At 51.7% G+C, this 20448-nt stretch overlaps 3 protein-coding genes across 3 annotated transcripts; 1 reads left to right on the plus strand and 2 right to left on the minus strand.

Annotated features, from left to right (window-relative positions):
- Positions 1–371: 371 nt before the first annotated feature.
- On the minus strand, positions 372–1014 carry LOC142183516 (histone H3). Its single transcript, XM_075258624.1, has one exon. It carries the CDS (start codon positions 1002–1004, stop codon positions 594–596), a length of 411 nt encoding a protein of 136 aa, XP_075114725.1. The 5' UTR covers positions 1005–1014; the 3' UTR covers positions 372–593.
- A 479-nt stretch (positions 1015–1493) lies between these two features.
- LOC142219074 (histone H2B type 1-O-like) lies at positions 1494–1917 on the plus strand. The gene has a single exon (XM_075288034.1). It carries the CDS (start codon positions 1509–1511, stop codon positions 1887–1889), a length of 381 nt encoding a protein of 126 aa, XP_075144135.1. The 5' UTR covers positions 1494–1508; the 3' UTR covers positions 1890–1917.
- Positions 1918–3877: 1960 nt separating this feature from the next.
- Positions 3878–4605, minus strand: LOC142182984 (histone H1.03-like). The gene has a single exon (XM_075257825.1). The coding sequence runs from the start codon at positions 4584–4586 to the stop codon at positions 3900–3902; it is 687 nt and encodes a 228-aa protein (XP_075113926.1). The 5' UTR covers positions 4587–4605; the 3' UTR covers positions 3878–3899.
- Between the last annotated feature and the right edge of the window lie 15843 nt (positions 4606–20448).

Below are 20448 nucleotides of genomic sequence, written 5' to 3' on the forward strand. Positions count from 1 at the left end.
ACGGAGAGGAGGGAGGGAGGGAGATGTGGTGCGGGCGCAGGGTCAGTTAGGGATAGTAATGGCTGTGCTCATCCTAATCCTCTCTCCCCGCCAGGGCACAGCCCACGGTGGCAGGTTTAGAAGTGCCGATGAAACGGGCGTTAAAGGGCTGATCCGGGCGAACCTTTGTCTATCTTCCCGCTCAATCGTAGATTCCCATTCATTCAGTGACCGTTACAACCCGCGCGAGAACCGGCAGCGTCAGGTGGTGCAAAGGGAGAAAGGACGCGAATTTCAAGCCTCCGCCTGTCTATTACATCCTCCGCTGCTGCTGCTGCGAAGTAAGATTGAGTCAGCAGTCAGTGGGGGCGGCGCTCAGGTTACTGTAGAGGGCGCTGCAGTTACATATGTGCCTGTTATACATACAAAGGAGGGAGACGAGATATCGCTAACTCAGTGACTGTAAGGGAAAGGGTAACCTCTCTATTAGCAGCCAGTGAAGGCTTCTCTTCTCCCCTCCCGAGAGGAGAAAGACAACGGCTACAGCTCGTCTGAGGGAGGATTTGGTGGCTCTGAGAAGAGCCTTTGTGTTGTCAGACGGTGCCTGGGCAGATTTAAGCCCTCTCCCCACGAATCCTGCGGGCCAGCTGGATGTCTTTGGGCATGATGGTGACCCTCTTGGCGTGGATGGCGCACAGGTTGGTGTCCTCAAAGAGCCCGACCAGGTAAGCTTCGCTAGCTTCCTGCAGGGCCATGACGGCGGAGCTCTGGAAGCGGAGATCCGTCTTGAAGTCCTGGGCGATCTCTCGAACCAGGCGCTGGAAGGGAAGCTTACGGATCAGCAGCTCGGTGGACTTCTGGTAGCGGCGGATTTCACGCAGAGCGACTGTACCAGGGCGGTAGCGGTGAGGCTTCTTCACTCCGCCGGTGGCGGGAGCGCTCTTCCTGGCGGCCTTAGTGGCCAGCTGCTTGCGGGGAGCTTTCCCTCCGGTGGATTTGCGGGCGGTCTGCTTGGTTCTTGCCATCGCTTCAGTATAGACGTTACACAGCGGTGATATGAGCTGAGGAGCGGAAAGAGCGACATATTTATACAGCCGGGGCTCGTCCTCATTGGCTCATGGAAAGCCCGCCCCCTCCATCTCATTGGTTTATTTCTACAGTCCAGCATTAGCGCTCATGCCCCTCCCCCAGACCCCGTGCAGCACGGCGCTGTACAGCCCCCGCCGGCATGCATCAGGCTACACAGGGGACAATCTGTGGCGTTCCCCCCCGCAACATAACGAGGCGATTAGAACCTGTAAACCTGAGGAGAGAAACGGAGGGAAATTCAAACCTGGTGGAAGCGCCAATCAGCTGCGGAGGGCGGGGATTATGATGCTGGCACTGGTCACATGACTTGCTGGTCCAGTAGAACAGCGCGCAGACAGCGGCGCTCATTTGCATAGCCCGCCTATAAATAGGGCTGCGCTGGGAGGAGCACAGACATTATTTTCTCTCATTCTCGTGTGGGAAAAGATCGCCGTGCTACCATGCCTGATCCCGCCAAGTCTGCCCCAGCGCCCAAGAAGGGCTCCAAGAAAGCCGTGACCAAGGCCCAGAAGAAGGACGGCAAGAAGCGTAAGAGGGCCAGGAGGGAGAGCTATGCCATCTACGTGTACAAGGTGCTGAAGCAGGTCCACCCCGACACCGGCATTTCTTCCAAGGCCATGAGCATCATGAATTCCTTCGTCAACGACGTCTTTGAGCGCATCGCAGGAGAAGCCTCCCGCCTGGCTCACTATAACAAGCGCTCCACCATCACCTCCCGGGAGATCCAGACCTCCGTGCGCCTGCTGCTGCCCGGAGAGTTGGCCAAGCACGCCGTGTCCGAGGGCACCAAGGCCGTCACCAAGTACACCAGCGCCAAGTAATCGGCTCCATCACCTGCTCTGTACTATCACCCCAAAGGCTCTTCTAAGAGCCCCCCCACCCCTTCCACACTAGAGCTGCTGAGCCCTTCATTTCTGGTGTTTATTCCCCGGACCAGAGGCTTTATTTATCCCGATCCGTTTTGTCATTGTATTTATGGACGTTACACCGCACTGTTTGTATTATCCTCAAGGCGAAGGAACTTATCCGCCTGATAACCTCGTATCTATCGCGTGTATCTACATCTGCGCACACTGGCAAAGTAAAGGAGAAACTTTAGGCAGTGCACACTGTACAGCGACAGGAACGCTCTTAAGATTTATGCATTTGTTCACACGTTCCCTGAAGCTTAAGAGCGTTTATCTCCACGCTCTCCGGTATTCCTACAGTAGCCGCAGCGACAGCTCCAGCCCTAGAGGGCAGAGGAGAGGTGGGTGGCGGGGACAGCTCTGTTCTCTGGAGGATGTGGCGGCTCTGAGAAGAGCCTTTGGGTTATGTAGTAGAGAGTCGGGGAGCGGCGGAATTAACCTCCGAAGCCGTAGAGAGTGCGGCCCTGGCGCTTGAGCGCGTACACCACGTCCATGGCGGTGACGGTCTTCCTCTTGGCGTGCTCGGTGTAGGTGACGGCGTCACGGATGACGTTCTCCAGGAAGACTTTCAGGACACCGCGAGTCTCCTCATAGATGAGACCGGAGATGCGCTTGACGCCTCCTCTGCGAGCTAGACGGCGGATGGCAGGCTTGGTGATGCCCTGGATGTTATCCCGGAGCACCTTCCTGTGCCGCTTGGCACCGCCCTTGCCGAGACCTTTCCCTCCTTTACCGCGACCGGACATCTTCTGTGCTGCTGCTGACAGACTAGAATAAGCGTCCCTCCGCACAGCCGCCTTTTTATATAGAGAGTGGTCGGACCAGAAGGAGAACCCTGCTATGATGACGCAATTATGGGGCGTGTCCTGAAGCCACTCCCCCCCTCCCCTGCTTTCCTCCTCTGATTGGCAGAACTTTCACCCGTTAGTGATTCGGAGCTTTCCCGCTCATATCCTACAGTTCTCGCCGCCTCTCCCTGTCCCTGCTGCCGCTCTCAGCTCGGCCCCGGAGACAATGGACGTCTGCCGGCTTTCTCCACCCGCCCCAGTGTCATCACAAACCTACTGCTGGGAGCCGGAGCTCCCCCAGACAAGTCATTCAGCTGCAGCACAGACAGTGCGTTATAAATACAAGAGAACACGCTGAACAGGAGGCAGCAAAGATCCGAGTTTCTGGGTCCAGAAGTGACCCCGAAATAACGGTGTGCGCTCTCAGGGGAGAACGAGCCTGGACGCCGGGAGGTTGTACTGGGGGAGAAGGGGATGAGGCTGGGTGACAAGAGCTCTCAGGGGAGCCCCCTCCTCAGCCTGTGTAGGAACGAGTAGTGTCAGGCGGGGGCTCCCCTGAGAGCGCTTGTCACCCAGCCTCATCCCCCTTCTCCCCCAGTACAACCTCCCGGGCGTCCAGGCTCGTTCCCCGCTGATCTGATACAGACCTGGGAGTATGTATCGTTTGTCCCCCTACCACAAGCACGCACACAGCCGCCCGCCGTACACCGCAGCGACCCCCGGCATCAGGCTGCATTCGGGACTGCAGGGATTGTGTAGCTCAGACATACTGACAATTCCTCCTCCTCCTCCTCCTCCCCCTTTATCCAGACAGAGGCCCCCGCCAGTAACGAGGAGGATGCGCGGCCAATCTACTGGATTACTGCCCCTATAAACCCTCAGCGGCCTCAGCTTTTAGTCCTCATTACTACCCCGCTGGACCGGTCACCTGGAGAAACCTGCGGGGATGTTACCCTGTAGTGACCGCTCATGTGTCGGTGCGGATACGGGAATGGAGCCCTGGTCATAGGATTGCCGTTAATATGACGCCCCCGCCCCCCCGCTGGCTGGGGAGATAGCGATCATACAGCTCTGCCGGGACAAGGTGGTGGCTCTGAGAAGAGCCTTTGTGGGACAAGTACAGGGCGGCTCGGGCTTATTTCTTAGCCGCGGGCTTCTTGGCTTTAGCAGCCTTCTTAGCCGGACTCTTGGCAGCTTTGGGCTTGGCAGCCTTCTTAGCTGGGCTCTTGGCAGCTTTGGGCTTAGCCGCCTTCTTAGCCGGGCTCTTCGTCACCTTCTTGGCTTTAGGAGCCGCCTTCGGCTTCTTGGGGCTCTTGGCCGCCTTCTTGGCGGCCGCGGCAGGCTTCTTGGCTTTCTTCGGGCTCTTGGCCGCGGTCGGCGCCTTCTTAGGAGACTTAGCCGCGGGCTTCTTGGCGGCAGCTTTCTTGGGCTTGGCCGCTGCAGGCTTCTTCTTGGCCGCCTTGTCCTTACTCTCCGCCTGCTTCTTGTTCAGCTTGAAGGAGCCGGAGGCGCCGCTGCCTTTCACCTGGATCAGGGTTCCCTTGGTCACCAGAGCCTTAAGGCCCAGCTTGACACGGCTGCGGTTCTTGTCTGTATCGTAGCCGCCAGCAGCCAGCACCTTCTTCAGGGCGGCCACAGACACCCCACTGCGCTCCTTGGAGGCGGACACGGCTTTGACGATCAGCTCGGACACGGTGGGACCGGAGGATTTCTTGCTCTTCTTGGCGCCCCCTGCGGCTGCTTTCTTCGGCTGCTTCTTGGATTTGGCGGCCGGTTCGGCGGGAGGGGGAGCAGCGGCAGCGGCGGGCGCGGTTTCTGCCATGATACGAATCGAGCTCTAATTCCTTTCCTAGACGGGAAAACACTGGGGCCGAAGCAGCCGCCGCCTCTTATATGCACAGCGGTGCGCACTGATTGGCTGCTGAGCGGCCTCGGCCTCACCTCCTATTGGCTGTCACTCAGCACAGGGCCAGAGTCAAGCTCCGCTCTCCCCGTGTGCTTCCCTGCCCGGGATCAGAGCCCATTACCGGCTAGAACCGGACAGGAGAGCTTCCATTCTTCGTGTCTCCCCACTCCCCGACATCCTCCCTAACAGTCCCTGGCCGTCACTGGCGGAGGTGCGGGGGTGGTGCGGAGAGGAGGCCCCGGGATTTCCGCCATAGCACCCCCACATCTGTCCATCACTATCTATGCAGGAAGATGAAACCGCTGCGGGAGCTGCCCCCTTCTATTCCCGGCGCTTGTCACCATCCCCGGGATCTTTACCACAAGCTCTATGCTACAGGAAGCTGATTGTACGATGCGGGGACAAGCTGGAGCTGCTGAGAGCCGGGGAGGGTAACACAGGCGGCGGCTCCGCTCACTGCCGGCTCCCTGTCCTCACATCAGATAGATACATATATATATATATATATATATATATATATATATATATATATATATATATATATATGTATATATACTGCAGACAGGGGGGCCGCTTCTCATGGGGCTCTGCCCTGCAGCAATGTCTATACACCGGGCAGAATAGAAAAGCGGGGACATTGTGTATATACAGCTGTCTGCACAGAGGCGTGTAGGATGGGATGATGGCTGGAGGTGATTTCAGTCTCCTGCAGTTACACGTATTATATAGGATGGGATGCATACAAGGTGATAGTGATCCAAACCTGACAATCACTACCATCATGAACTATTGAAAAGTTTGTCTTTGCTTCAATGTGTCAGTTTAGACCCTGTGCGATCTGTATGGCAATTACAATCCACAACCAACAGCACAGTAAGACACATTACAGATAGACACACGGCCATACAGCAAGTCGTTGTGTGGGGATTGCAGTCAGAAGTAGCAGCTCCAGGTGTCAGTGTGAAAGCGTGACTGCCCAAAAACTGGAAATAAAATATGATGACATCAATGACATTTCCGCCATATTTATGTTTTTATGACCATCCAGACGCCAGCAGATGATCCAGAAACCCTAACTATGTAGGAACCCTAAAATATGCTGGATATTGGCCAAGTGTCCCCAAGGGTTGCATCTGGGAATGGAGTATCATTGAAGCTGCAGGTCTGGCGTACCCCGACTTCTCAAAGCATTTGGGATCTCTTGTTAGGCACATTACACCGATATGTTTTATTCCCGGGAGTTATGGCGTATTCACAAAAGATGTATGATTAGATGGATCGGAGGGGCGGCTTATTAGCCTGTAGATCGATAGAACTACATCCTGCTGACAACCTCTGCCAGGCTAGAAAAAGGTCTGATTGATTTTATTTCCATATTCAGACAGATATGATCTTTGCTCCTGTCTATCTTATTGTGCCACATGTGGTCACAGCTCCCACCTCTGCCCCTACTCAGCCAGACATGCCCTGAAACTAGTGGACATAAAACAGTGACAGCAGGTCCGCCAATAGGCCAGTACTACTGCTACTGGTGTCAGGGGCCCGGCCAGAGGACGCAGATCTGAGTTGAGCACATACGCGGCTGAAGCGAGGAGCTGACACAGGTCAGCTCCTCGCTTCGCCGCTGCCGCCTGTCTCGCTGACACATATGCGGCTGAAGAGAGGAGCTGACCTGTGTCAGCTCCTGACTTCGCCGCTGCCGCCTCTCTCGCTGACACATATGCGGCTGAGCCGGTGTCAGCTCCTCACTTCGCCGCTGCCGCCTCTCTCGGTGACACATATGCGGCTGAGCCGGAACCCGGCTCAGCCGCATATGTGTCAGCGAGAGAGACACCCAGCGGCGAAGCGTGGAGCTGACCCGTGTCAGCTCCTTCCTTCAGCCGCATGTGTCAACGAGAGAGACGCGCAGAGAGCGGCGAGGGAGCGGAGGAGAAGGTAAGTTTAATGTGGAGGTGGAACGTGAATCTGGGGGCAGATGAAGAAGAGGACGGCATGACACTGTGGGGACATGAATCTGGGGACAGATGAAAGAGAGGACGGAATGACACTGGGGCAGATGAAGGAGGGGACGGCATGACACTGTGGGGACATGAATCTGGGGGCAGAGATGGGGACATGAATCTGGGGGCAGAGATGGAGAGGGGACATGAATCTGGGGGGACATGAATCTGGGGGCAGAGATGGAGGGGACATGAAACTGGGGGCAGAGATGTGGGGACATGAATCCCTGGGCAGAGATGGAAGGGGGACATGAAACTGGGGGCAGATGAAGGGTGTATATGAAACTGGGGGAGAGATAGAGGGGGGACATATAATTTACGGGTGACTGTAGGAGGATTATACTGTGTGTGGGCACATGACAAATTAATGAGTGGGCGGAGTCAACACAAAAGTGGGTGGGGCTAAATTTGTTGCGGCGCGCTAAGCGCGCCACACATTTTGTCCCTCTTTTAGCTCTTCAAAAGTTGGGAGGTATGGAGATGGGGGGACATGAATCTGGGGGCAGAGATGGAGGGACATGAATCTGTGGGCAGAAATGTGGGGACATGAATCGGGGGGCAGAGATGGAGGGGACATGAATCTGGGGGCAGAGATGGAGGGGACATGAATCTGGGGGCAGAGATGGAGGGGACATGAATCTGAGGGCAGATGAAGGGTGTATATGAAGCTAGGGGAGAGACGGAGGGGGACATATAATTTACGGGTGACTGTAGGAGGATTATACAGTGTGCGGGCAAATGGGAAATTAATGAGTAGGCGGAGTCAACATAACAGTGGGTGGGGCTAAATTTCTCGCGGCGCGCAAAGCAAAAATGGCAGGGGGGGGGGGGCAGACACTTAGGCTTTATGGGGCCCCAAAATTCCTGATGGCGGCCCTGAGTGACAGGATGTATCATTCGCAGTGGCAGGGCTGTTGGGTACCATCACATGGTGCAGGAGGATTCAATGGTATGGGCTGTATTCTGTGATACTCCTTAGGATATGTGATATTCTCTACATAGTTCATACCATCACCAATAGACAGATAAGCCAATGTGGACAGCAAGAGCCCCGGGGCCAGGCACCAATTCCAACATGGCAGCAGACTAGTGGTTATAAGCCAAGTTGCTCATCTGAAGAGTCTGACTTTCCCTATGCCTATCCCGAAACACGCCATCAGGTATATTCTGTTACCCTAGACCATCCAGACTTCAGGGCTACTGGGTGTCAGATTAGCAGAACGCACTGTACTGTCATTTATGTGAGGCTTGTACTAGAACTAGAACAGTCATAGCGACTAGAGATGAGCGAACAGTGTTCTATCGAACACATGTTCGATCGGATATCAGGCTGTTCGATGTGTTCGATTCGAATCGAACATCACGTGGCAAACTCCAAAAAAAATTGATTCCCCTCCCACCTTCCCTGGCGCATTTTTTTGCACCAATAACAGCGCAGGGGAGGTGGGACAGGAACTACGACAACGGGGGCATTGAAAAAAATCGGAAAAAGTCATTGGCTGCCGAAATCAGGTGACCTCCATTTTAGACGAATAGTGGATTTCAAATCCGGGTCATATGAGAATGTGAACTGTGTGAGTAAGAGACAGGGATAGCTGTACAGGCAGGGATAGCTAGGGATAACCTTTATTTAGGTAGGAATGTTATTAAAAATAACTTTTTGGGGCTCTATCGGGTGTGTAATTGTGATTTTTGTGAGATAAACCTTTTCCCATAGGAATGCATTGGACAGCGCTGATTGGCCAGAGTACGGAATTTGACCAATCAGCGCTGGCTCTGCTGGAGGAGGAGGAGTCTAAGATCACTCCACACCAGTCTCCATTCTGGTCCGACCTTAGACTCCGCCTCCTCCAGCAGAGCCAGCGCTGATTGGTCGAATTCCGTACTCTGGCCAATCTGCGCTGGCCAATGCATTCTATTAGCCTGATGAAGTAGAGCTGAATGTGTGTGCTTAGCTCAACTACGCTGGTGGAGTAGTTGAGCTAAGCACACACATTCAGCTCTGCTTCATCAGGCTTATAGAATGCATTGGCCAATCAGCGCTGGCCAATGCATTCTATTAGCGTGAGCTGAGTGTGCACAAGGGTTCTAGTGCACCCTCGGCTCTGTTACATCTGATGGGCTGACCAGCACACGGTGTAGTTGAGCAGAACTGGCTCAACACAGCTGAGTCTCTGCATACCCATAGGAATGCATTGGCCAGCCTTCGGCCAATCAGTGCTGGCTCTGCCGAAGGAGGCGGAGTCTAAGGTCGGACCTGAATGGAATACGGAATTCGACCAATCAGCGCTGTCCAATGCATTCCTATGGGAAAAAGTTAGCTTGCGAAAACCGCAAGCTGACAGGGATTTCCATGAAATAAAGTGACTTTTATGCCCCTAGACATGCTGTCCCAGTGTCATTTCAAGGTGTTGGTATCATTTCCTGGGGTGTCATAGTGGACTTGGTGACCCTCCAGACACGGATTTGGGTTTCCCCCTTAACGAGTATATGTTCCCCATAGCCTATAATGGGGTTTGAAACCCGTTCGAACACTCGAACAGTGAGCGGCTGTTCGAATCGGATTTCGAACCTCGAACATTTTAGTGTTCGCTCATCTCTAATAGCGACCCCTCGCTCCACCTTACTTAAGTCTATGTAAAGGAAACGGATACCTCCTGGGAGCTAAAGAGGAAATGAAGGTGGAGAAGTCAGGACTGCAAAAGTGTTATAACCTGAGCTGTGCCTACCAGGCAATAAGGCAATCTTTAGAAATCATGACAGATAAAGATTTATGACCGGAGCAGCCATTGACACAGGCAAGCCAAATACATAGTCCTCTCTCCTCGTAGGATTTTATAACTAGCCCACGAAAAATGAAGAATAGTGGTCGCCTTAGGCAAGGGTGATGTCATCAGGATTCGGCGCAATCAGTTCTTCTTCATCCGTCTCGGGTTTCTAAAAGATAGCAATTGTATGTAAGGTTATCGTACCATGACAGAGATATCCAATACATGGAAGCCCAGGCACAGGGCGGACAAGTCACATTTCCAGGCATAAGTCACGGTTGGGCGGACAAGTCACATTTCCAGGCATAAGTCACGGTTGGGCGGACAAGTCACATTTGCCGGCATAAGTCACAGTTGGGCGGACAAGTCACATTTGCCAGCATAAGTCACGGTTGGGCGGACAAGTCACATTTGCCAGCATAAGTCACAGTTGGGCGGACAAGTCACATTTGCCAGCATAAGTCACGGTTGGGCGGACAAGTCACATTTGCCAGCATAAGTCACATTTGCCAGCATAAGTCACATTTGCCAGCATAAGTCACATTTGCCAGCATAAGTCACATTTGCCAGCATAAGTCACATTTGCCAGCATAAGTCACATTTGCCAGCATAAGTCACATTTGCCAGCATAAGTCACATTTGCCAGCATAAGTCACATTTGCCAGCATAAGTCACATTTGCCGGCATAAGTCACATTTCCCGGCATAAGTCACATTTCCCGGCATAAGTCACGGTTGGGCTTAATAGTCGGGCCCAGAGAGATTACCATGAGTGCTATCTCTGGCAGTGGGCTTAATAGTCGGCCCCGGAGGGTCGGCGGTGGGGCTTAATAGTCGGGCCCGGAGAGAGTTCCAGGGATGGCTGTTTGTCAGGGGGCTTAATGGTGGGGTCCGATCCGCCTCCCGTGGAAGCCTGCCTGGGGGAGCGGTGAGGACTCTCGAGGGCCAGCGGAAGGAAGAGGTAGTGCTGTTTTTGACTCCGGCGGAAAGTGCCGGGAGATGTGGAGTTGGAGGGTTGCCCCGAGGCGAGGTCTGCAGGGAGAACCGGGTTCCGGACCGGGCGGGCCTAGGGGAGGCAAGTCGGGCCGGGGCTCACCCTCCTGGGCAGGGTCCGAGGGGAGCTTCCCCCTGAGAGAACTTCCACTTCCGCAGACACTTTGAAAAAAAATCGGAGCCCCCGAGGAGGCCTTCCTGCAGCGAGCGCCAGACCGGGATGGGGCTCACCCTCCTGGGCAGGGCCGAGGGGAGCTTCCCCCTGAGAGAATTTCCACTTCCGTAGACACTTTGTCAAAATTTCAACTTTCAAAATACTTCCGCGGGCCAGATTTCACTCCGGCGATCGGCGGCGTCATGCCTGCGGCGGTGCACCTCGGGCGGTACAAGTCTACCTTGTCTGCTTTAATCCTCTTGATTTCCCGGCACACCAGAGACTCCTTGAGGATCAGACATTCGGATTGCAATTTACTGCAAAGCCTCATTAGCACAAGATTCAGAAAGCCACTTAAGTCTTACGTTTTGCAGCAACTGTGGTTTTCTTTGATAATAATAATAACAACAACAACAACAACAACAACAACAACAACAACAACAACAACAACAACAACAACAACAACAACAACAACAACAATAATAATAATAATAATAATAATAATAATAATAATAAATTTATTTATATATCGCCAACATATTCCGCAGCACTGTACATTTTGTAGGGTTCAAATACAGACAGATACATAACAAAGAACGTCATTTCACACAATGGGACTGAGGGCCCTGCTCACAAGAGCTTACTATCTATGAGGTAGAGGGGGGGTGACACAAGAGGTAGGAGGGGCGGCATTGCTTATACAGGGGTCAGACACTTTTGTAATAGAGGTTACTGTCATTACACAAACAAAACTTTATGAGCCATCACTAGTGGTGTCCTGTAACATGTGGATGGAGCTTGGACAAATAAAGTTATCTGGAAAAGACATCATATCATGTGGGGTAATGTGGGAGCGGGGACAGAGGAGGGTTAAATTTTGGGGATTCTAATTATAGCATGGAAGGGTTTACGTTAGAAATTGTGATAGGCCTGTCTGAAAAGATGTGTCGTTAGTTTGCATTTGGAACTGTAGAAATTGGGAGTTAATCTTATTGTCCAGGGTAGAGCATTCCAGAGAAGTGATGCAGCTCGGGAGAAGTCTTGTATACGAGCGTGGGAGGTTCTGATAATAGGGGATGTAAGTGTTAGGCCATTGAGTGAACGGAGAGCACGGGTTGGGCAGTAGACGGAGATGAGGGAGGAAATGTAGGGAGGTGCGGCATTATGGAGAGCCTTGTGGAGGAGGATGATAACTTTATATTTTATTCTATAATGAATAGGCAGCCAGTGTAGCAACTGGCACAGACCCGAGGCATCGCTGTAGTGTCTAGCCTGATAGATGAGCCTGGCCGCTGCATTCAGAATAGATTGTAGAGGGGAGAGTTTAGTGAGGGGAAGACCGATTAGTAAGGCGTTACAGTAGTCAAGGCGAGAATGAATCAGAGAGACAATAAGTGTCTTTAGTGTTTCTCTGGTGAGGAAAGGGCGTATTCTGGAGATGTTTTTGAGGAGGAGGTGACATGAACGTGCGAGTGATTCAATATGCGGGGTGAAGGAAAGGTCTGCGTCAAACATGACCCCGAGGCAGCAGGCATGCTGCCTAGGAGTTATAGTAAGGCCTGACACTGCAATGGATATATCAGGGACAGATCTGTTAGATGGTGGAAACAGTAGTAGTTCAGTCTTAGAGAGATTTAGTTTCAGATAGAGCGAGGACATGATATTAGAGACAGCAGAAAGACAGTCACTAGTGTTCTGTATGAGTGCAGGGGGTGATGTCAGAGATAAGAGGGGAACCAGGAGAGCGCAGTGGCGTTGAGGCCGACTGAGCGGAGCATAGTGAGGAGGAGAAGATGATGATCAATAGTGTCAAAAGCTGCAGAGAGGTCCAGAAGAATAAGAAGAGAGAAGTCACCATTGGATTTAGCCATTAGGAGATCATTGGAGACTTTTGCGAGAGCCATTTCAGTAGAGTGCAGAGATTGTAAGGGGTCAAGCAGAGAGTTAGCAGAGAGATAGCGGTTTAAACGAGAATAGACCAGGCGTTCCAAAAGTTTAGAGATGAAGGGCGGGTTAGAGATGGGTCGATAGTTAGCAGCACAGGGTGGGGTTTTTCCAATAGCGGAGTTATAACAGCATGCTTGAAGGAGGATGGAGAGAGAGAGAAAGAGAAAGAGAAAGAGAAAGAGAAAGAGAGAGAGAGAGAGAGAGAGAGAGAGAGAGAGAGAGAGAGAGAGAGAGAGAGAGAGAGAGAGAGAGAGAGAGAGAGAGAGAGAGAGAGAGAGAGAGAGAGAGAGAGAGAGAGAGAGAGAGAGAGAGAGAGAGAGAGAGAGAGAGAGAGAGAGATTAAATATTTTAGTAAGGCAAGTCGTGACAGCAGGCGACAGAGGTTGGAGAAGGTGCGAGGGGAAGGGGTCACTACTGCAGGTTGTAGGGCGAGATGAAGAAAGTAGCTGAGAGACTTCCTCTTCTGTAACAGGTTGAAAAGATGAGAAAAGACAGTCTGAAGTGCGGTTGGTGAGGGGATCAGGGCGGTGAAGTAGAGTAAGAGAACAATCGATGTAATCTTTGTGCAGGGCCAGCTGAGACGTAGTGAGGTCATTATGAGATTTAATTGAAGGATATGCGCTTTCTAGAGTAGAGACTCGACTGTCTATATGATGAAGTTCCGCTCTAATATCCTCAAGTTGCTGAAGAACTGGGTCTAGGGCGGCTGACAGAGCTTGTTGTAGAAATGTTCTTAAGAAGGTGCTATCCTCCAGGCGGTCCTGGTCAATATTACTCTCAGCATCCGAGTCATCACCTGTGTCAGGCTCCCTATTGTGGTCAGGCGCCATTTTCAGCGATCCGGCGGGAGATTGTCGATTTTTCTTTCTAAGATACTTTTGCAAGTCACTTTGGAGTTTAGTTTGATTGGGAGTACCAGCGAGGTCTGTGCCTTTGTCTTTATTTGGTTTAACCATCTTGATGGATGCAATATAAGTGAGGGAGAGGGACGAGGTCAAGACTATAACATCTAGCAAACAGAGAGCATCAGTCTAAATGACAACATAGACAAGAGGGTTCTTGGAGATTCACTTAGGTACAGGGAGGGGAGAGGTCCCCAAATATCAATAGGTAAGGTTGACAATCTCAGCGTCTAGGCAGACAGTCGTCCTCTGCAAGCGAGGTATCAGGTATAATTGGGTTCTACGTCTCTTAGTGCAGTAGTGGGGATGATATTCCTGTAGGTAAGACAGCCTTTCCCAATCTTAACTGCTACGACTAATCCACAGGGGAGGTTCGGATGAGACCCTGTTAGAGAAGGCGGCAGGGGGCTGCAGGGGAGGGCAAGAAAGCCCAGGTGTGGGAGTGCGGAAAGAATGTAGAATAACTCTAGCCGAGGACCGTAGATATCGAGGGTCAGGGACACCACTTATGGGATATGAATGTAAAACTTTCCGGAGAGGAGATATAGGGGAGGAGGGTAGCAGAAGGGTTTATTAAAGCAGACAAGGCCGGAGGACCTGATGGTATAAGCGCAAGAGTTCTTAAAATGTGCAGTGACCAGCTGTGTGGTATTATTACACACATGTACAATACGAGTCTAAAGCTGGGAGTGGTACCTCGACTGTGGAAAACATCTTGTGTGGTGCCAGTCCCAAAGATACCCAACCCGGTGGGCTACAATGACTACCGACCCGTAGCACTGACATCTCACCTGATGAAGGTCCCAGAGAGACTGGTCCTGACACACCTACACCCCCTAGTGAGCTCCGCTCTGGACCCCCTCCAGTTTGCCTATCGGCCGGGCATTGGGGTAGATGACGCCATCATCCACCTTCTTCATAGAGTTCTCTCTCACCTAGAGAAACCCGGGAACACTGTGAGAATATTGTTCTTTGACTTCTCCAGTGCGTTCAACACCATTCAGCAAGGGCTACTGAGGGAAAAGCTGAACCTTGGTGGAGTGGACCATCACCTGTCCAACTGGACCCTAGACTACCTGACAACCCGCCCTCAGTATGTGAGAGCCCGGGACTGTGTGTCTGACACTGTGATCTGTAGTACGGGGGCACCACAAGGTCCAGTTCTTGCCCCATTTCTCTTCACACTGTACACTGCTGACTTCAGGCACAACTCATCCAGCTGTTACTTACAGAAGTCCTCCGATGACTCTGCTATAGTCGGCCTTATCACTGATGGCGACGATAGGGAATACAGAGACTTAAACCTGGACTTTGTTGAATGGTGCCAGCGGAACCAGCTCAGTATTAATGCTGGGAAGACCAAGGAGATGGTGGTGGACTTTAGTAAACGGAGAGGTGCTCCGACCCCGGTGGAGATCCAGGGAATATGTATTGAGATAGTCAGGACCTGTAAGTACCTGGGCGTGCTCCTCACTAATAAACTAGACTGGGCTGATCACCTGGAGGCGCTGCACAGAAAGGGCCACAGCAGACTCTACCTGCTCAGGTGGCTGAGGGCCTTCGGAGTCCAGGGGACACTTCTTAGGGCCTTCTTCAACTCTGTGGTTGCCTCAGCCATCTTTTTCGGTGTGGCCTGCTGGGGGTGCAGTCCATCAACCAGGGACAGAAACAGACGTGACAGGCTGATCAGGAGGGCCAGCTCTGTCCTGGGGAGCCCCCTGGACCCAGTACAGGTGGTGGGTGACAGAAGGATACTGTCTGTGGTGACCTCCATGCGGGAGAACAAATCCCACCCCATGTATGGGACCTTGATGGGACTTGGCAGCACTGTAAGTGACCGTCTGCTTCACCCCAAGTGTGAGAAGAAGCTATCGCAGGTCCTTCCTTCCAACCGCGACCGGGCTGTATAATTTACATCAGACCAAGCGAAGACACTCCGCACAGACAACTAAATGACTATGACGATGACCATGAAGTCTTCCTTCTTTCTCTTCCGTTCCTTAGCTGCCATGGACTCCTAGTATATCTTCTCTTCTCAGCATATGTGTGTCTGCGTCTGTATTATATTACTGTGTATTATCCTGTATTACTAGGCTGCTGTAACATGCTGGAATTTCCCCAATGTAGGACTATTAAAGGATTATCTTATCTTATCATAGGTCCTCAAGTGCAGATTAATGTGGCCTGCTACTGTTTCCAACTCCAGGGGAAGGGAGAAATGCAGATTCGGCTCACCTCCATGTCAGGATACGAGTGGGTTAAACTGAAGGGCAGCTGCAGGCGTCTCAGTGTAGTTGGTCTGTAGCTGCTGCTTCATGCAGAGAGGCAGGCTGCGCTCCAAGATGGGTAGGTCTGGAGCTGGGCGCAAATCACAGCCGGATAGCTGTCCGGCAAGTCACACCCCTTCTTCCGGATCTGGGTTCTGCGTAGAAGTCACATCAGGGGCCGGCCCTTACACTTTAGGCTAGGGATCCTAGTGAGGCCTACTCAAAATGGCTGCCGGGTCTGGGAGAAGAGATCCAGAATCTGAGGTTCCGTACCTCGAAATACCTCCTCTCCAGGCTGCTCCAGAACCAGAAGCAGCTGTGATGTCGCGGGAGATGTCTCCTGCGCTCCGCAGGCCGTGGTGACTCCAGAAGAAGGCAGGCCGCAAAAAAAACAAAATGGCGGTCGTGACTCCTATGATCAGCTGCCCGGTAAAGTAAGAGAGCTGGATGAAGGCAGTAAGTGGCTGGAACGCGCCAGAGGTCCTCTCCTGGGTCGGATGAGCGGTCCAGAGCTGCGAGGGACTACGCCGGGAGCTGGAACAAGTCGGCAGCAGGTAAGTCCAAAAACAAGATGGCGGCCGGGTCCTGTGGGACAGAAGGCCGCAACAGTTTATATCCTCAGGAGCGCTGTAAAAGTGTGAAATAACACCCCAAAATAGCAGACAGAGGCTTGGAGGAGAGCCTCGGGGTTGTTATCTGTATGGATGGCTGAGATCACCGCCGGTAAGAAACGGATGAAAGTGTCCAAGTCAGGAGCTCACAGCAGACGCGACCGCTCTGGTTGCCGGCTAGCCATGCCCCCTCCCCCTCCCACAGTATATCTATCCCTGTCTCACAGTCACATAGTTCACAGTCTCATATGAACCGAATCTGAAATCCCCCATTCATATGAAGCGGAGGTCACCTGATTCAGCCAGCCAATTACTTTTTCTGACTTTTTTTTTTTCGATGCCGCCGTTGTCGTAGTTCCTGTCCCACCTCCCCTGCACAGTTATTGGTGCAAAAAAAAAAAAAGAAAGAAAGAAAGAAAAAGCGCCAGGGAAGGTGGGAGGGGATACAAATATTTAGTGCGTTTGCCGCGTGGTATTCAATTGGAATGGAATATCTTGAGCAGCCTGAATACCAATTCGATGGAACGCTGTTGGCTCATCTCTAATCCCTACTGATCCCTTAGACTGTTAGGACCCCACAGATCAACTGTTTCTCGGAGCAGGCAAATCCCATTATTGTTTAAATGTGGGGGAAAAATGAAGAATAGTGGTCGCCTTAGGCAAGGGTGATGTCATCAGGATTCGGCACAATCAGTTCTTCTTCATCCGTCTCGGGTTTCTAAAAGATAGCAATTGTATGTAAGGTTATCGTACCATGACAGAGATATCCAATACATGGAAGCCCAGGCACAGGGCGGACAAGTCACATTTCCAGGCATAAGTCACGGTTGGGCGGACAAGTCACATTTGCCGGCATAAGTCACAGTTGGGCGGACAAGTCACATTTGCCAGCATAAGTCACGGTTGGGCGGACAAGTCACATTTGCCAGCATAAGTCACATTTGCCAGCATAAGTCACATTTGCCAGCATAAGTCACATTTCCCGGCATAAGTCACATTTCCCGGCATAAGTCACGGTTGGGCTTAATAGTCGGGCCCAGAGAGATTACCATGAGTGCTATCTCTGGCAGTGGGCTTAATAGTCGGCCCCGGAGGGTCGGCGGTGGGGCTTAATAGTCGGGCCCGGAGAGAGTTCCAGGGACGGCTGTTTGTCAGGGGGCTTAATGGTGGGGTCCGATCCGCCTCCCGTGGAAGCCTGCCTGGGGGAGCGGTGAGGACTCTTGAGGGCCAGCGGAAGGAAGAGGTAGTGCTGTTTTTGACTCCGGCGGAAAGTGCCGGGAGATGTGGAGTTGGAGGGTTGCCCCGAGGCGAGGTCTGCAGGGAGAACCGGGTTCCGGACCGGGCGGGCCTAGGGGAGGCAAGTCGGGCCGGGGCTCACCCTCCTGGGCAGGGTCCGAGGGGAGCTTCCCCCTGAGAGAACTTCCACTTCCGCAGACACTTTGAAAAAAAATCGGAGCCCCCGGGGAGGCCTTCCTGCGGCGAACGCCAGGCCGGGCTGGGGCTCACCCTCCTGGGCAGGGCCGAGGGGAGCTTCCCCCTGAGAGAATTTCCACTTCCGTAGACACTTTGTCAAAATTTCAACTTTCAAAATACTTCCGCGGGCCAGATTTCACTCCGGCGATCGGCGGCGTCATGCCTGCGGCGGTGCACCTCGGGCGGTACAAGTCTACCTTGTCTGCTTTAATCCTCTTGATTTCCCGGCACACCAGAGACTCCTTGAGGATCAGACATTCGGATTGCAATTTACTGCAAAGCCTCATTAGCACAAGATTCAGAAAGCCACTTAAGTCTTACGTTTTGCAGCAACTGTGGTTTTCTTTGATAATAACAACAACAACAACAACAACAACAACAACAACAACAACAACAACAACAACAACAACAACAACAACAATAATAATAATAATAATAATAATAATAATAATAAATTTATTTATATATCGCCAACATATTCCGCAGCACTGTACATTTTGTAGGGTTCAAATACAGACAGATACATAACAAAGAATGTCATTTCACACAATGGGACTGAGGGCCCTGCTCACAAGAGCTTACTATCTATGAGGTAGAGGGGGGGTGACACAAGAGGTAGGAGGGGCGGCATTGCTTATACAGGGGTCAGACACTTTTGTAATAGAGGTTACTGTCATTACACAAACAAAACTTTATGAGCCATCACTAGTGGTGTCCTGTAACATGTGGATGGAGCTTGGACAAATAAAGTTATCTGGAAAAGACATCATATCATGTGGGGTAATGTGGGAGCGGGGACAGAGGAGGGTTAAATTTTGGGGATTCTAATTATAGCACGGAAGGGTTTACGTTAGAAATTGTGATAGGCCTGTCTGAAAAGATGTGTCGTTAGTTTGCATTTGGAACTGTAGAAATTGGGAGTTAATCTTATTGTCCAGGGTAGAGCATTCCAGAGAAGTGATGCAGCTCGGGAGAAGTCTTGTATACGAGCGTGGGAGGTTCTGATAATAGGGGATGTAAGTGTTAGGCCATTGAGTGAACGGAGAGCACGGGTTGGGCAGTAGACGGAGATGAGGGAGGAAATGTAGGGAGGTGCGGCATTATGGAGAGCCTTGTGGAGGAGGATGATAACTTTATATTTTATTCTATAATGAATAGGCAGCCAGTGTAGCAACTGGCACAGACCCGAGGCATCGCTGTAGTGTCTAGCCTGATAGATGAGCCTGGCCGCTGCATTCAGAATAGATTGTAGAGGGGAGAGTTTAGTGAGGGGAAGACCGATTAGTAAGGCGTTACAGTAGTCAAGGCGAGAATGAATCAGAGAGACAATAAGTGTCTTTAGTGTTTCTCTGGTGAGGAAAGGGCGTATTCTGGAGATGTTTTTGAGGAGGAGGTGACATGAACGTGCGAGTGATTCAATATGCGGGGTGAAGGAAAGGTCTGCGTCAAACATGACCCCGAGGCAGCAGGCATGCTGCCTAGGAGTTATAGTAAGGCCTGACACTGCAATGGATATATCAGGGACAGATCTGTTAGATGGTGGAAACAGTAGTAGTTCAGTCTTAGAGAGATTTAGTTTCAGATAGAGCGAGGACATGATATTAGAGACAGCAGAAAGACAGTCACTAGTGTTCTGTATGAGTGCAGGGGTGATGTCACGGGAAGATGTGTATAATTGGGTGTCATCAGCATAAAGATGGTACCTGAAGCCAAATCTGGCGATGGTTTGTCCAATGGGGGCTGTGTAGAGAGAAAAGAGCAGGGGGCCTAGGACCGAGCCCTGAGGAACCCCAACAGCAAGGGAAAGAGGGGAAGAAACAGAGCCCGCAAATGATACACTGGAAGTGCGGTCTGAGAGATAAGAGGGGAACCAGGAGAGCGCAGTGGCGTTGAGGCCGACTGAGCGGAGCATAGTGAGGAGGAGAAGATGATGATCAATAGTGTCAAAAGCTGCAGAGAGGTCCAGAAGAATAAGAAGAGAGAAGTCACCATTGGATTTAGCCATTAGGAGATCATTGGAGACTTTTGCGAGAGCCATTTCAGTAGAGTGCAGAGATTGTAAGGGGTCAAGCAGAGAGTTAGCAGAGAGATAGCGGTTTAAACGAGAATAGACCAGGCGTTCCAAAAGTTTAGAGATGAAGGGCGGGTTAGAGATGGGTCGATAGTTAGCAGCACAGGGTGGGGTTTTTCCAATAGCGGAGTTATAACAGCATGCTTGAAGGAGGATGGAGAGAGAGAGAGAGAGAAAGAGAAAGAGAAAGAGAAAGAGAAAGAGAAAGAGAAAGAGAAAGAGAGAGAGAGAGAGAGAGAGAGAGAGAGAGAGACCGAGAGAGAGAGAGAGAGAGAGAGAGAGAGAGAGAGAGAGAGAGAGAGAGAGAGATTAAATATTTTAGTAAGGCAAGTCGTGACAGCAGGCGACAGAGGTTGGAGAAGGTGCGAGGGGAAGGGGTCACTACTGCAGGTTGTAGGGCGAGATGAAGAAAGTAGCTGAGAGACTTCCTCTTCTGTAACAGGTTGAAAAGATGAGAAAAGACAGTCTGAAGTGCGGTTGGTGAGGGGATCAGTACTATGGTAGGTGATGGGATCAATGCCACCTGGGGCTTTGGCAGTTATTTCCTGATGGATCTTATCAATTTTATCATGGAAATACGTGGCCAGGTCATC

This window comes from Leptodactylus fuscus, chromosome 10 (assembly GCF_031893055.1).
Source record: "Leptodactylus fuscus isolate aLepFus1 chromosome 10, aLepFus1.hap2, whole genome shotgun sequence".
Classification (NCBI taxonomy): domain Eukaryota; kingdom Metazoa; phylum Chordata; class Amphibia; order Anura; family Leptodactylidae; genus Leptodactylus; species Leptodactylus fuscus.